Raw genomic sequence first — 16468 nt, forward strand, 5'->3', positions numbered from 1 at the left:
GCTTAAAATTGCCTCCCAATCTGTAAGCTGAAGCTCCTGACGTAGTTCTATGAACTGAGCTTTACTAAAATCGGGTATTTTTGATGCACATGTATCTATTCTATTTTTTTTTTTTTTTTAGCAGTTTGAATCTAGCCGTCATGCTTTCACGGCTAGTGATCAATAGATCGAGTAAGTTTCCATGTCTTGTGGGTTCTTTTACGTGCTGAACGAATTGTCACCGAGCAAATCTATCAAGCAACTAGCTCTATGTATATATATATATATATATATACTGTATATATATATATATATATATATATATGTATGTATGTATATATATATATATATGTACTGTATGTATATATATGTATGTATGTATATATATATATGTATATATATATGTATATATATATATATATGTATATATATACATATATGTGTATATATATATACATATATATATATATAATGAGTCGACGCTTTGACTGCTCCAGCCCCCAAGACGATATTGGAACACTACCTATGATTCAAGTTAATATCTATCTTACATTTTGAATCAACACAAACGTTCGCAAACAGAAATGAACATGCGAAACTAGACAAGGTAATATTTTAAAATATATACTTTCTTTACTAATGAAGATATAGTAAACAGTATTATCATACAAGAAATAAGACAGATTGAGAGAGAGGGAGGGGTGGGGAAAAAAGAGGAGGATGAGGATGAGGATGAGTGTGGAGATAGAAGATCATTATGATAAGGAGATGAGGAGGAAGAGGAGATGAGGGGAAAAAGAAGACCATGGCGATTAAAAAGGTGGAGGAGGAGAGCGAGAGAAAGGAGAAAACAATGATGATGAAAAGGGGTAGGGGGGAAGAAGGGAGAAAGAAGACGATAATAATGAGGAAGGGGAGAAGAAGAGAGGAGAAGGAAGACGATGGTGATGAAATGGGGCCCAAGAATTGGAGGGACAACGTCCGAGGGCCCGGGGGTGGGGGGGAATGTTTTTCCCGGGTCGGGCAGGCAGCAGTCATGGGAGCGACTTTCACCAAGCGACCGGGTCGCCCCCCACTCCCCCACCCCCCTGATCCTGTCCAGATACCTTTAGGCCTACGGTGTAGGGGGACTCCCCTGTACTGCCTGGGTCTAAGCATATAAAGGCGGGAGGCCACACACTTGGAACAGATCGCAAGTCCAACGCTGTTTCGTCTCATTACCCTCAGCTCAAACGTCCTCAGCCAAGATGGTCTCCTTCACTCAAGTAGTCAGAGCTATGGTAAGTACAAACAACTATATGTGTGTGTGTTGATAGACGAAAACCTTTGGACTACTCTTATCATTTTCCCAGTGCTTTTCATACGTATAACATTTGATTAGATTTAAACTTTTGTTTCTCTTTTTGCAGATGCTGGTAGCAACCGTGATGATGGCGTCTCTACTCACCTCGACACAAGCAGGCCGGTACTATGGGCATCATGGGTGAGCTACCAATCTTCTTTCACACTAAATTCTTACCCACATAGTATGGTCTAGAGAAAATATTCTATTTGCTTGTTTATTTATTTATCTATCAATTATTATTAACTTACTATACCCGCCAAGTACAAAGCCTGGGTGTCCTCGCGCTATGGCGAGACTGCTCCAAAGGCCAGAATCCTTGGTGTGTATGAAAGAACAATGCGACTTCTTACATTTGGAACCATGACTTACTTCGTTGTGTAACACAAAATTCATTTGAATGCTGAGACATGTGAGCACTGCCGAGAAATGTCTTGACCAACGGTTCGGTGGCTTGACACGGGACCAAATCAGTCTGAGCAAGCAAAAAGGCAGTTTCGCGTCACATTTGTCTTTGGTTTGCTGCAAGTTTGAGCAACGCAAACAAAACGTTTGTCAGCTCTTCTAAACCACAATCATGACCCCCACGTTAACCAGTACAATTTCAGCCTGTGTTTCGGTGGCTGTTCGTTGATGGGCGATTAGAATCATATAAAGGTTAAAGAAAAGATAATGGCCACGCCCGTCTAAAACCTTGTGCGATAATTATGTTCGGAAGGCAAATCTACATTGAATGAGTACCACCGAATAAACAAACTACAGAAAGCTGGCATCATGCGAGTTGTTGAGTTTGGTTCAACTTCACATAATGAAAACAAAAAAAATACCCAAATGAGGAAGGATGAAGTGCGGCAAATTCATTGGGTGTTTGTTTGTTTGTTGTGTCTTGGGTAGTCGGGTGAGCGATAGCTTATTAGTTATTGTATTCACATTGATAATGATATTCAAGTAGCCTCAAGCTAATGATATCTTATTCTAAACACATTAACTTATATAATATTTGTTGTACAATATCTTCCGTTTATATGATAATGTAAGAAATATTAGGAAGCGCATCTGACTACAGATATGAACAGCACAGAATTTGAGCAAAGTATGGTCTCGACGAGCTGCACGCATCTTGAATCTTGATACGCGTTGGTCGATCTGAGCAGCGGGAATCCAAATCGAAGCAGCTGTTGTTCAGATTTAGTTCCGTGAGAGGCCACCTTTAGAAATTACGAAACGATAATAGCAATATTTTGGTCGCCAAGACTTCCCCCATTTTTTGGTCCAAGAGAATTCATGGTCATGAGGTTTTGTTTACAAAAATAACAATTCTGCTAAAAGTCGACTTTTCACAAATATTTCATTTTGAGCACTTGTCGTACCTTCTAGCAAGCTTGATATCATACACAAGAATTCAGTCATGTAGGTTCACTTTCATGATTTAGCTGGTATTCAATTAGTATTTCATAAATATTCGTATCACTTGTATGGTATAATAAACGAGCGATACTTTTTGAGCACAGTTGTTAGTGCATCAGAGTCAATAGGACCTCCGGTATATGGTGTTCTTCTGTAGTGTATTTTTCTCTTGGTTCAGACACAAATGACTGAGGCTCATTTCCCTGAGGTTTACTCCCGATGTTTTTCCACACACACAAGAGTTTTGATAAACTATTCCCGAAGTTGATCAAAACTCTTGATCAACTATTCCCGAACGGGACTGCTCGGACAGATAGTCTAGGGAACGACAACAACAACAACTATTCCCGCACGAGCGTATCGAGTAAAATCGACGGATATGGAAACGACTAGGCGTAAGCGCCTCACCTACTCATATCACGATTCTGGAATAGTATATATAAATCAGTTTAGTAACCTTAACTTCTTCAACACTTTTGTTTACGGTTCGGGACAAAAGGTTAGGCGCTCCTATTCTCTCGGAAAAGACAACTACCGCTTCACCACCAACAAAGCTCCCACCTCCAGCAAGGTGCACCCACTTAGCGGCTACAGTAACAAAACAAATAACCCATCAGTTGAAGGGAGGGAACAGCAGCCCTCCCAAATCCATCCAGTCCTCCTGCTGCTCCCCTCCGCCCCATCCCCCACAACAGGGCGATAAGCCTCACCGATGCCTTATAATAGTTTGACCTAGTGATGCGTGGCAGTTACTTCCCCAACAAATGGAACAATGCCTCCACCGTTACCGTAACAGAATAGTCACTGGGCCTCCGTCGTGAGCTTGCTTATCCCAAGGTTTATATATACCAGGTATAACCACTTCCGACCGAATTTCGAGGGTGTTGGCGCAGCGGGCCCGTGACGTCACCGGGCTGGTCAAAGTGGGGTTCGCGAGTCCCATCGCTGTTAGTTGTAGCTGGTTCGTTGCATGGATATGTTGCTGCCTCCGCTCGCACCGCTCCAAGCAATTAGTTATATTCTGACAATGAAGATCTATATATACCGGTATATATAGATCTTGACAATATGGCTTATTGTGCCATTAAGGGTTGTGGCTCAAACCAAAGAGGAAGTAAGCCAAATGTTAATTTTCATCGTTTCCCTGCAAATACACACACACACACACACACACACACACACACACACACACACACACACACACACACACACACACACACACACACACACACACGCACACACACATACACACACATGTGAACGTGTACACACACACACACACACACACACACACACACATGTCAACGTGTACACACACACACACACACACACACACACACACACACAACCAGACACACACACACACACACACACACACACACACACACACACACACACACACACACACACACACACACACACACACACACACACACACACACACATACACACAGTAGTCCATTACTCTCTCTTGGGTCTATCCACATTGGGATCTTCGGGAATGAGAAAGCGGACACATGTGAACGTGTACACATATAAACACACACGACGATATCTTCCCTTCCCGTAAAATACAAGTATATAAATACACACACACACACACACACACACACACACACACACACACACACACACACACACACACACACACACACACACACACACACACACACACATACACCTTTACCCATCTCCAACTCCAATCTCATCTCTATGTAAAATATTAGGGCTTGCACTTGAGAAAATATTTAAGACTCATTTCCTATTCCACTTGGGCCTAAAGGACTCGGAAGGTCTAAGAAACTACAATATGACAGAAAATGAGTGCTTTACGGAATTTCGTATGGTTTGTTCTTTATGGGGGTGTATCAAGGACAGTGAGATGTGAGACTGGTACTTGGTTGGCATATATTTCTACCCAGGTCTTATGGTCAGAGCCGGCGAAAGCCCCAGGGGTCAGGGAGGATAGTATGAAGTGTTTCATCTGGGTTGTTGGTTCTGTTCAATGTGCAATAAGGGAAGTTGAGTGAATTAGGAAAGAAGATTTCATAGTGTAAGACCAGATGAAGTGAAGATTCTGGATACAGATAGCAGGTCTGTGACCCTGATGTTTTGATTCCTGGCAAGGAAACTTCAAGGTTTTCTAAGGTTACCAACTTTTTTCACGGGCTCCTTATGCATGCATGCTTACTTGTGTGTGCCCATTATAGACCTAAAGAATATTGTTTTAGATTTCCAATTAAATAGCTTGAATTTCTCTTGCAGCCACAGGCCTGTCGTCCCACATGTCCACGTGTCGTCCCATTCCCATGGGGTGCCTCATCCCCACGTCGGCAACTATGGTAAAGTTAGTCATCATGCCCAAGTTGTCCCCCACCGCCATGTAGTGCGTTACCCACATTATCACCACAGTGGATAGATTCGTGAGGCCCCATGCTATGACTATCGTATTCCTCCTTCATGTGCTTAACTGATCATTTGGAGGTACACATTGACTTCAGCTAAGGCAAATGTTGACTTGAGTTGGGGCACACGTAAATGATAAGTGATTGGATAAAGTGACATTGTCCTCAGCAGAGACCAAATTTTGCAGCACTTTATCATCTGTTTGAGAGAACAGCAATCAGTCACAAACAAGAAAGCTGTGGAGCTGTATTGACATTGTCAAATGGAACAGACTATACTTTCCAGTGCTATGTTGTTTACTCTTAAATAAAGCTATAAAAGTATATAGATATATGTATATGTCTAATTCATCCCTAGAAATATATATTCCTTTTTTTTTATTATGGGGAGTTTAGCTATAACAAAAGATGCCATCTTTATGTATTCAGGAAACTAGAACAAGTGGTAGGCTCCAGTTGATGTGGACCGAATTCGAGTCTTCATAACTGCAAGCCATCAAACCAACTGAATATATGCTATAGTGGCACTGTCACACTCTGACACTAATGAGGCATTCTTCAAATTATTTACTAATATATAACCTACAGACAGGAAATACCTTAGTTGTAGCACAAAGCACATTATACTATGTTGTCTTGTACTCATTCCAGACAGCTCTCTTCCCAGAGTGACTTATGGGATGAGCTGGTGGCCATGGCCAGGTTCCTGAGGGCGTGTGGGTATCCTGCAAAAGAGAACTGGGACCATGGACTGTAATACCATCCTCCAACTAACTCCCCCGTTAGATTCCTCTACTTATTCAAAACTATACTTCCTTTTGTTTACTTTGAATGTTTCAAAATATTTTCCCATTTCTTTCTAATGGAAATGTTTGGCCATTTAATTTTACCACGCTGTAGTAAAATCAAATGGGCAAACCCTTTTACAGTACTATAAAGAGACCCGATAATTCTGGGCCTAACATACTGATATGACATTCAGCCCACGTGTTAAAGACCTGACAGCGAAAAACAGCAAGTAAAGAAAAATAATGATAATGGCTAAAAACATCACTAGCGCTGAATAAAATAAATAAATAAATAAAATAAAAAACAATTACTATGAAGAGCTCATAACAACCACCCTAGATTATATTTCCACATTATGGTTCCCAATAATCAGCAGATCCAAGACAAGCAATTTATAAACACCTACAATTTTCCGTACAATGCCTGAAGAAGTTCCTACGTAAACGGAACGTAAGAGTGATTAGGATTCCGTGATTTCCCCTGCGTTTATGTTCTCCATCATCCAAATAATTTCTCTGAAATCTTTGTCAAATATATATATATATATATATATATATATATATATATATATATAATATATATATACATATATATACATATATATATGATATATATATATATATATATATATATATATATATATATATATCAACCACAATGCACTTTAATTCTAAGCCATCTAGGCACATGCAGAAATTGTAACGTGGTATGCCCGAGGATTCGAACCTATGCGGCGAGAACGTTACCAGTGCCGAGTGACTAGACTAATACACCATCAAGATATATATATTTATATACACATATATATATATATATATATATATATATATATATATATATATATATATTAGGCTAACATCAAACGATCTAATGTCTGAGAAATCTTAATCGTGATGCGTGACTCCTCCATCGCCCACAGAACGAAGAACTAGACGAATGTAGATCCCCTATACCAGAGGTGGGCAACATTTTTAAGTGTGGGGGCCAAAACCAGCCAAATCTCTGATACAAAATATTTTCACGTGTCAGTGGAGTAAAATTGTAAGCTTCCATACGAGTATAAGCCTCCTCCTTTCAACCCCTAGGGTCCAAATCCGCTGTCCATCGCTGCATGCGGTTACTAATGCTCATACAAAAGAAGTTGGATATTTATTAGTTGTTAGTTTTAAGGTGAACTCTGGGTTTCACGTGCCGGACAAAAAGTCGTTAGTGTGTCAGGTATGGCACGCGCGCCAAGAGTTGCCCACCCTTATCCTATACTGTTGATTGGCGCGGAGGCACCCGGTCCTCTAGAGGGCGAGTTCAATCAGGGGTCGGAAATGCCAGTGCGCCTCTCCGATGACCTCTTGCGCGCCTGAAGTACGCCGTTCTTGGCTTTCCACCAAAACCGGTTACTCTAGGATTCCCCACGCTGACCCCTCCCCCTCCTTTGCCCCCCCGAAAAGGAAGGAAGGCGTGCCAAGGAGATGGATGAAATAATTCAATGGGAACAAAAATTTTTCATGAGAAAGATCCCACCCAGTCCGGGAGAGATTGGTCGAGGTAGCTTGTGTTTTGATGATGTCACGATGAAGACTGAATTTGCCTTCAAACGGCAGCCAAAAGAAATGGGAAAGGATTATACGGCACGGGAAGAGTTGATAAGCATAGGGTCCAGCTGCATGCCCTGAAGATATATATTCTTTTGTGTATGCGTGAAGGTCATTCAAGTACAATGACAGACAAAACACGCACGCGCAAACGTAACTTTCACAGGCGTGGGCGCCAGCACGTCACATGCGAGCGCGCGCGCACACACACACAAACTTGATGCTGAGAGATACAAAGACGGGTTACTACTAGCATAGCTCCCTTCCCGTATAATACAACTAGGTAAATAAACACACACACACACACATAATATTCCTCGTATATTTTAATGGCATGACAAAAGAAATGGATAGCTATGCAAACCTATTTGCTGACGATTCAAAAATCATGAAGAGGGTGAGAAGCGAGGAGTATTGTATATTGTTGCAAAATGATATGAATCAAGTTTACAAGTGGAGTCAGGAGTGGAAAATTTGGGGAGACATGCGACAGGAGAAAGTGGAAGGTAAATGTGGGTAAAAGCTGGGTGGTGAGAGAGTTGGAAATCTTAAAGGAGAAATGCTGGAGGAAGTGGTTCGCTTTAGGTATTTGGGGTCGCATGTAGCAGGAAAGGAAAGAGTAGGGGAGGAGGAGGAAGTAAATTGGAGCAAGTAAATGGTTTGGGGGATTAAAAAGGGTCATGAGAAATAGGCATCTGGGAATGGCTGCAAAGAGGAAATTGTATGAAGGGGTGACTGTGCCGACAACACTGTATGGGGCAGTGACAATTTAAGAAAGGCAGAAAGGAAAAGTTTATATGTGTTTGAGATGAAATATCTGAGAAGTATAGTGTGAGTTACAAGGTTGGATAGAGTGAGAAACGAGGAGGTGAGGAGGAGAACGGGGGTGGAAAAGGAGATGGCAGATAGGACTGATGAAAGAGTACTGGAGTGGTTTGGACACATGGAAAGAATGAGTGAAGAAAGTTTAGTAAAAGAGGTGTGGAAGGCAGATGTGGGTGGAGTGAATTTGAGGAGACGACCGAGGATGAGATGGATGGATGGAGTGAAAGGGTCTTTGAGCAAGAGGTGAATGTCTGTTGAGCAAGAAAGGGAGAAGGTCGATGATAGGGGTGAGTGGAGAATGGCTGTGTATGGATGATAGTATGATGCAAGGACGGGAGAGGCGGGGGATGGGGGGTTGTGAGTGGTTATGTGTGAATGATATTTTGACGCAGTCCGAAGGGATTTCTCCCCGTCTTCTCTTTTCCCGTATGAAGGGACAGTGATGGGGGGTCACCTATTAAGAGGAGCGGCCTTTCCGTGGGTGTATTGTGTCTTCCTACATTGCATCTGACCCAGGGCAGCGGGCGGGAGGATACAGCAATGACCCTTCATTCACGAAGAGGTAAAATGAGAAGGAGGAAAGGATGGTGGATGGGAGTGGAATGTGTGGGAGTGGAATGGGTGGGAGTGGAATGTGTGGGAGTGGAATGTGTGGGAGTGGAATGTGTGGGAGTGGAATGTGTGGGAGTGGAATGGGTGGGAGTGGAATGGGTGGGAGTGGAATGGGTGGGAGTGGAATGGGTGGGAGTGGAATGGGTGGGAGTGGAATGGGTGGGAGTGGAATGGGTGGGAGTGGAATGGGTGGGAGTGGAATGGGTGGGAGTGGAATGGGTGGGAGTGGAATGGGTGGGAGTGGAATGGGTGGGAGTGGAATGGGTGGGAGTGGAATGGGTGGGAGTGGGATGGGTGGGAGTGGAATGGGTGGGAGTGGAATGGGTGGGAGTGGAATGGGTACGTGTGTGGCTAAATCTTAAATGAAAGTAGAGTTGTTCGGCGGTAAACTTTAACCATTTACACGTGTTTACAATGACTATCAGCTCGGAACTGCCGCCGCTGCGCCGCAAAGCTTAGGCGGGAACTCGTCGAATGAGCGAGCATAACACTTGGTTCCCCTTTCTTATACATATTTATAAAATATTAAAAATATATACAATAATAACAATGTACAATTACATAATATTTATAAAAAGGAAAAACATACATTTCCCAATCTAACAACACGCATGTACAATATACAACATAGGAGGCTAACACACGTGCCTTTTGGCTTGGCTACCTCCCTATTATTGTTATCATTATTATTATTATAATTATTATTATTACTATTATCATTATTATTATTATCATTATCATTATTATTATTATTATTATTATTATTATTATTATTATTATTATTATTATTATTATTATTATTATTATTATTATTATTATTATTATTATTATTATTATTATTATTATTATTATTATTATTATTATTATTATTATTATTATTATTATTATTATCATTGTTATTATTTTCATATTATTATTATTATTATTATCATTATTATCATTATTATTATCATTGTCATTATTATTATCATTATTATAATTATTATTATTATTATTATCATTCATTATTATCATTATTATTATTATTATTATTATTATTATTATTATTATTATTATTATTATTATTATTATTATTATTATTATTATTATTATTATTATTATTGTTATTGTTATTGTTATTATTATTATTATTATTATTATTATTATTATTATTATTATTATTATTATTATTATTATTATTATTATTATTATTATTGTTATTATTGTTATTATTGTTATTATTGTTATTATTATTATTGTTATTATTGTTGTTATTGTTATTATTGTTGTTATTATTATTGTTATTATTATTATTATTATTATTATTATTGTTATTATTATTATTGTTATTATTATTATTATTATTATTATTATTGCTATTATTATTATTTTTATTTTTATTATTATTATTATTATTATTATTATTATTATTATTATCATTATTGCTGCTATTATTGTTATCATTATTATTATTATTATTATTATTATTATTATTATTATTATTATTATTATTATTATTATTATTATTATTATTATTATTATTATTATTATTATTATTATTATTATCATTACTATTACTATTATTATTGTTATTGTTATTGTTATCATCATTGTTATTATTATTATCATTACTATTATTATTATTATTATCATTATCTCTTCCACCCTGTGATGAGTGAAGTCACCGGCCAGAACGACATCCGTGTGCGTCGTCGTAGCAGCCGGAACTGTTATAGGCTCGTGAGGGTCAGGTATGTTTTATATGTACTTATATTGTTTCATTTGTTTATTTATTTATTTATTCATTTATCTAATTATTTATTTACCTATTATCATCATCATCATCATCATCATCATTATTATCATTATTATTATTATTATCATTATTATTATTACTATTATTATTATTATTATTATTATTATTATTATTATTATTATTATTATTATTATTATTATTATTATTATTATTATTATTATTATTATTATTATTATTATTATCATTACTATTGTTATCATTATTATTATTATTATTATTATTATTATTATTATTATTATTATTATTATTATTATTATTATTATTATTATTATTATTATTATTATTATTATTATTATTATTATTATATTTTATTTATTTATTTATCTATTAATTTATTTATTTATTTATTTATTTCTTGCGGGGGTAGCACGCGATCACTAAGGGGTTGACTTTGTCTTAATCCGATAGCTTAACCAGGTTGATACACAAGGGATCCAAGGCGCACATGCATGTGAAGATAGTTTAAGCTCAACTTTCAGGTAGACAGGATTTTCACTCTCGACTGAATGAAGTCGCTTGGCATTAATCACCGTCAGTGTGTATCGTTTTAACTTGAGTTCACCTCAGGAGAGCAAGAAATAGACCAACAAGAAACACCTTAGTCGTCAGATGTAGACACGAGAAAAATGTGAAAAAATGAAGATGAATAACTGCATAGTTAAATTAGTACATAAAAACACAGGTAGGAAATTAAATAGGTGAACCTCTTTCTCGTTTGGAAAACAAACGATTAATTTTCTTCGAAGGCATAATTTCTCTTAGACAGGATTCGAAAAAATAGATCAAATAGGTGATACATAAGTTTAATATAAACTCATTGATGATACATGATACTGATAACAAAGTGAAAATAGAGTGGTTCATTGGATATATTAATGCAAAGTTGAAAAAAATTGTTCCTCGACACTATCTGTTTCACAGTCTTAGTATCGAGCAAAAAGAAACAAAAAATTGTCGCATTGTCACTTTCCAAGAATCATAGAATGAACACATGAAGATTCTTGTTTATTTCCGTGACTAAAACTATAACTGCCAGATTTTTTTTCAGCTGTATAATCTAAAGAAGTTTTTGCATCGTCTGTTTGCCATCCCTCGAAGATTCTGAGTTCTTATCGTCTGTAGTCGACTGCATTCAGTTTGTGGTTCCCGTAGCTCTTTCTGTGACGGTTGGCCGCCCTGCCTTTCTGATCCCGAATGAGGCTCGTTTTTGTTCTTGAATCTCTGCTGCACCTTTGCTAGTGAAGAAGCTAAAGTAATCTGAGCATACGAAGCTCCATCATTCGCAAGAGGTCAGCTCAGCACTCAGGATTGACGACGTCATCCCCCGTTCAGGACCGAAATCAATGAACGTTGGCGGGCTGCTGGGTGACGTCACGGGATGTTGATGTGCGAGATGGTTCTTCGTCCTTCTGTTGGATGGCAGATGGTTTGCGTGACGAGTGGTAGCTGACGATCTACCACCTGGAAGGCCTGGGTCGGTAGTAGGATGGCATTTTGAGTGGATGGCTAGGGAGTGGTCGTGGGTAGATCGAGGGGTAGTTGTAGTTGAAGCGATTCCCCTCATTGGTAGTGATGGGGAAGACGATGGGACGCTGCTCCAGAAAGTCGTCCAAGTTGTTGTCATTGCCGGAGTAGCCGAAGGCAGGTCGTGGGATCGCCGCTGGACTGCGCCGACGGACTGGGTAGGCCTCCCTGGTGGGGGGAGAAAAAGGAAGATTTAAGTCCTGTGCTTGAGGTGCAGGCTAAAAATAATCAAATGGGGGTCTTGTGATAGTGGGGATGCCGTTGCCATTATAGTCAACGTCATCATCGTAATCAATATCATCGTCATCATGATCATCGTCGTCGTCGCCATCGTCATCATCATTGTCAACGTCATCATCATCATCATCATCATCATCATCACTATCGTCCCAGTCACCCATACCATCACAATAACCATTATTTCCATCACCGTGCTACAGTAATCATCATAATTAAACAATGACGATAAAGGTAACGAAGACACAATGACAACAAAGGCGACACGTAATGGAAACGATGAATAAAAAAAAACAAGAAACTTTCTTTAACTCACCTGTACGGACTACGGGACTCAGCCACGGCGACCAGGATACCCAACACAACCGCCAGCAACTGAAAAAGTAAGGAAATCGTATTATTAAACATGAACCAAAGTCCCCTTTACCGAAATGTTATGTGTCATAATCTGTGCCAAATCTAAGGTCACCTCTTCCAACGTGTTACGTGTACTTGTCAAATGTAGACTCTTTTCCAGAGGGAGGGTCCATCATACCCCACTATGTAGAGTAATCAGAATTCCCCCAACCATCTTATGACTTCCACCGTGTCAATATGCCCGCTGATGGGACTGGGGATCGGCTAAGTGTTCAGATGGACGAGCCGCACATGCGGTCGGCACCGATTCATCGCCTATAGTTCGTAGCAGGCGTCTATTCTTTCCATACCCTTTGCGCAGCAAGACGGTAGTAGGCTGATCTGCTAACCTTGAGGTCCCGGGTTCGAGTCGCTGCGACTGGTGGGTGTGATTATATATATATATATATATATATATATATATATATATATATATATATATTTAACAACCACAATGCACTTTAATTCTAAGCCATCGAGGCTGACATGCAGAAATTGAAATGTGGTACTGCCAAGGACTCGAACCCCAGCATCCTCATGACAAGTGCTGTAGTGACTTACCAACTGAGCTGGTAAGTCACTACCGCACTTGTCATGAGGATGCTGGGGTTCGAGTCTTTGGCAGTACCACATTTCAATTTCTGCATGTCGGCCTTGATGGCTTAGAATTAAAGTGCATTGTGGTTGTTAAAATGTATCTCTAATCACGGGACCATTCAGTGTTGTACACACAGTGTATATATATATATATATATATATATATATATATATATATACATATATATATATATATATATATATATATATGTGTGTGTGTGTGTGTGTATTCACCTCGGATCTGCTGCAGTCTCTGTCGAGACAGCCAGACACCACCCTACGGCAGTGAGCTCAGAGCTCCTTATTAGCCGATCTCTGGGTAGGTCTGAGACCATTCACACACCACACACCGGGACAGCAAGGTCACAACTCCTTGACTAACGTCCCGTACCTACTCGCTGCTAGGTGAACAGGGGCTACACGTGAAAGGAGACAAACCCAACTTATCTCCGCCCGACCGGGGAATCGAACCCCGGTTCTCTGGCTTGTGAGGCCAGTGCTTTACCAATCCGCCACCGAGCCGTGTGTGTGTGTGTGTGTGTGTGTGTGTGTGTGTGTGCGTGTGCGTGAGCGCGTGTGTATGTGTGTGTAACACGCTTATTTGTTCACATTAAAATTTCTTACTGATTGTGAGAGGCGACGCGGCACAATCTAACAACGTTTTACAACTGGTCCATGTTCACTTACAAAAGCTTGGACTGTAACGAAGTTCATGTTTGTTGTCTTATGAGATTCTGTTGCTGCGTCTTGTCGAGAGGTTCGTATTGCGAGTGAGACTGACTCCCTTGGCGCTCGCCGGCGTTGATATAGTCGTGGTGCCCTGTCCCCCACTCCCTCCAACGTTCCCGAGTTCTTGGAAAACCGTTGCTGATGGAGGCGGAGGTCGGGAAAGGCCTAGTGGGAGTGGAAGGGAAATGGCGTAGGACAGGAGGGGAATGAGCAAGGCGGTGTTGCTATGTGGGAAAGTGGCAGTTAGACGAAAATTATGAAAACCAATTACTTTTTAATTCTTCTTCTATAGATCTAGTCATGTATTTACCTGTTTATTCATGTTTTTCGACTTTAAGTATATCTAGGATAGTTAACTCGTTCTTTTGAATACTTGTTAATTTCAATCTAATGATGAGCTGATCTATTCATGCATTTACTCTTTATCCAATATCTGACCACTTGTTAATTTCAATCTAATGATGAACTGATCTATTCATGCATTTACTCTTTATCCAATATCTGACTACTTGTTAATTTCAATCTAATGATGAACTGATCTATTCATGCATTTACTCTTTATCCAATATCTGACCTTGTGGGATGTCAGACTACGTAGGACGCCATTGCTGTAGTAAGAAGGAATAGTTACTGAAAAGGCGTGATAAAAGTAAAATATGGATAATGAAAGGTTGTAGAAGCTTGCACAAGGGAAAATACTATTACGGAAGTACGCTCGTGTATAAGGAATTTTTTGATCAAAACAAAGTGGCTGCCTCGGCCAAGTCGCGCGTGCCAGCGAGGCGCAGACGGACAGGTGGGAGGGCGTGTGTGCCTGTTGACCACAGTCTTGGATCACGTGCTGGACTCGTGATCGATAGCTATTACTTCATCAGATGAGAGCTTATGGATGGCCTGATATATGGGTAATGCTGTAACCTTACACACACACACACACACACACACACACACACACACACACACACACACACACACACACACACACACACACACACGAGTGCGCGCGCGCGCAATTCCTTGCCCATCGGAGTTGGAGTGTCGGCTTACAGTGAAGCAATGCTGTGTGTGTGTGTGAGACTCACCATGGTTCTGGATCACGTGTTGAACTCTCGATCGACAGCTATTTCCCTCACGGATGAGAGCTCAGAGCTTATATATGACCGATCTATGGGTAATCCTGCGATCTTACACGCACACACGCACACAACCCCCTCCCACGAGTTGGAGTAACGACTCGCAGCGCAGCGATACTGATATTATTTCAGCCCTGGGTGGGATTCGAACCCAGACCGCCGTAGTGGCGGCCGGGAACTCTACCACTACGCCACAAGTCGTGTGTGTGTGTGTGTGTGTGTGTGTGTGTGTGTGTGTGTGTGTGTGTGTGTGTGTGTGTAAGAGAGAGAGAGAGAGAGCGAGAGAGAGAGAAAAGATTAGGATGTTCCGAGAAGCAGAATGAACGTACGAAAAAAAAAAGAAAAGAAAAGAAAAATGCCTTGGAAAAAAGGTCCATGATGTCAGAATCGGAGTGGTGAGGGAGAGGAGGAGGAGGAGGAGGAGGAGGAGGAGGGATATGAGGATGTGTACATCACCAGAGCTGCATTGTTTGAGTGCAAGGTGCACGCGCGTGTATGGTTGGCCAGGTGGCCTCTTACCACGACATAAATATGTACACACACACACACATACACGTGTGTGTGGGTGTGAAGTAAGCGTTTGTATAGAAGGGGTTAAAGTTATTTGTATAATATTGTATTTTTTCATCGAAGCATGTCCCCCCCCCACCCTGAAAAAAAAAAACGCGACAGAACTCTTATGGTGGAATGGTGTCCTTCAGGCGACTAAAATTGCCTGTCGCCAGGTAGATCCTCCGGATTGAATTCAAGTCCATCTGCGTCGCTTGGAGCCTTGCAATGTTGCGTCATAAGACAATTATAAACTTCCAGCTTATGCAGTCACACGTAACAGCTCGAATAACAGGAAACGCCGGGGGGCCCCAGCAGCGCATTCCTCTATCTTATGGACTTCCGTTGCGGACGTCGCTTTTACTTTTGGACGCCGCCCGGCTCTTTCATTCAACTCCGGGGCAGCCCCACACCCTCCACCCTCCCTCGTTAGTGAAGGACTTCGCATAAACTTTCTAGACTGATCTCGTTAACCGGCAGCAATGGCAACATATGCTGGCTCTCCAATTGGGGCAAGGGCGGATTCGACCACAGAAAAACTCTTCCTCTGCTGGGAGGTC

The 16468-nt window shown here is 40.3% G+C and overlaps 1 protein-coding gene across 1 annotated transcript; it reads right to left on the bottom strand.

The window, feature by feature from the left end:
• Nucleotides 1-11530: 11530 nt before the first annotated feature.
• Nucleotides 11531-14334, bottom strand: LOC143039438 (uncharacterized). The gene is made up of 3 exons (XM_076209485.1): nt 14185-14334; nt 12821-12879; nt 11531-12435 (listed from the first exon to the last, which is right to left on the bottom strand). Exons 1-3 carry the CDS (start codon nt 14209-14211, stop codon nt 12198-12200), a joined length of 324 nt encoding a protein of 107 aa, XP_076065600.1. The 5' UTR covers nt 14212-14334; the 3' UTR covers nt 11531-12197.
• Nucleotides 14335-16468: the final 2134 nt, after the last annotated feature.

This window comes from Oratosquilla oratoria, chromosome 26, assembly GCF_046742065.1.
Source record: "Oratosquilla oratoria isolate Oo_2021 chromosome 26, ASM4674206v1, whole genome shotgun sequence".
NCBI lineage: Eukaryota > Metazoa > Arthropoda > Malacostraca > Stomatopoda > Squillidae > Oratosquilla > Oratosquilla oratoria.

What these genes read in the sequence shown, in the direction of transcription:
- LOC143039438 (XM_076209485.1), bottom strand. Translation starts at nt 14,211, where the DNA reads ATGAACTTCGTTACAGTCCAAGCTTTT. An exon ending in TCGTTACAGTCCAAGCTTTT is followed by an intron (nt 12,880 to 14,184) that starts GTAAGTGAACAT and finishes TTACTTTTTCAG; the next exon opens with TTGCTGGCGGTTGTGTTGGG. An exon ending in GAGTCCCGTAGTCCGTACAG is followed by an intron (nt 12,436 to 12,820) that starts GTGAGTTAAAGA and finishes TCCCCCCACCAG; the next exon opens with GGAGGCCTACCCAGTCCGTC.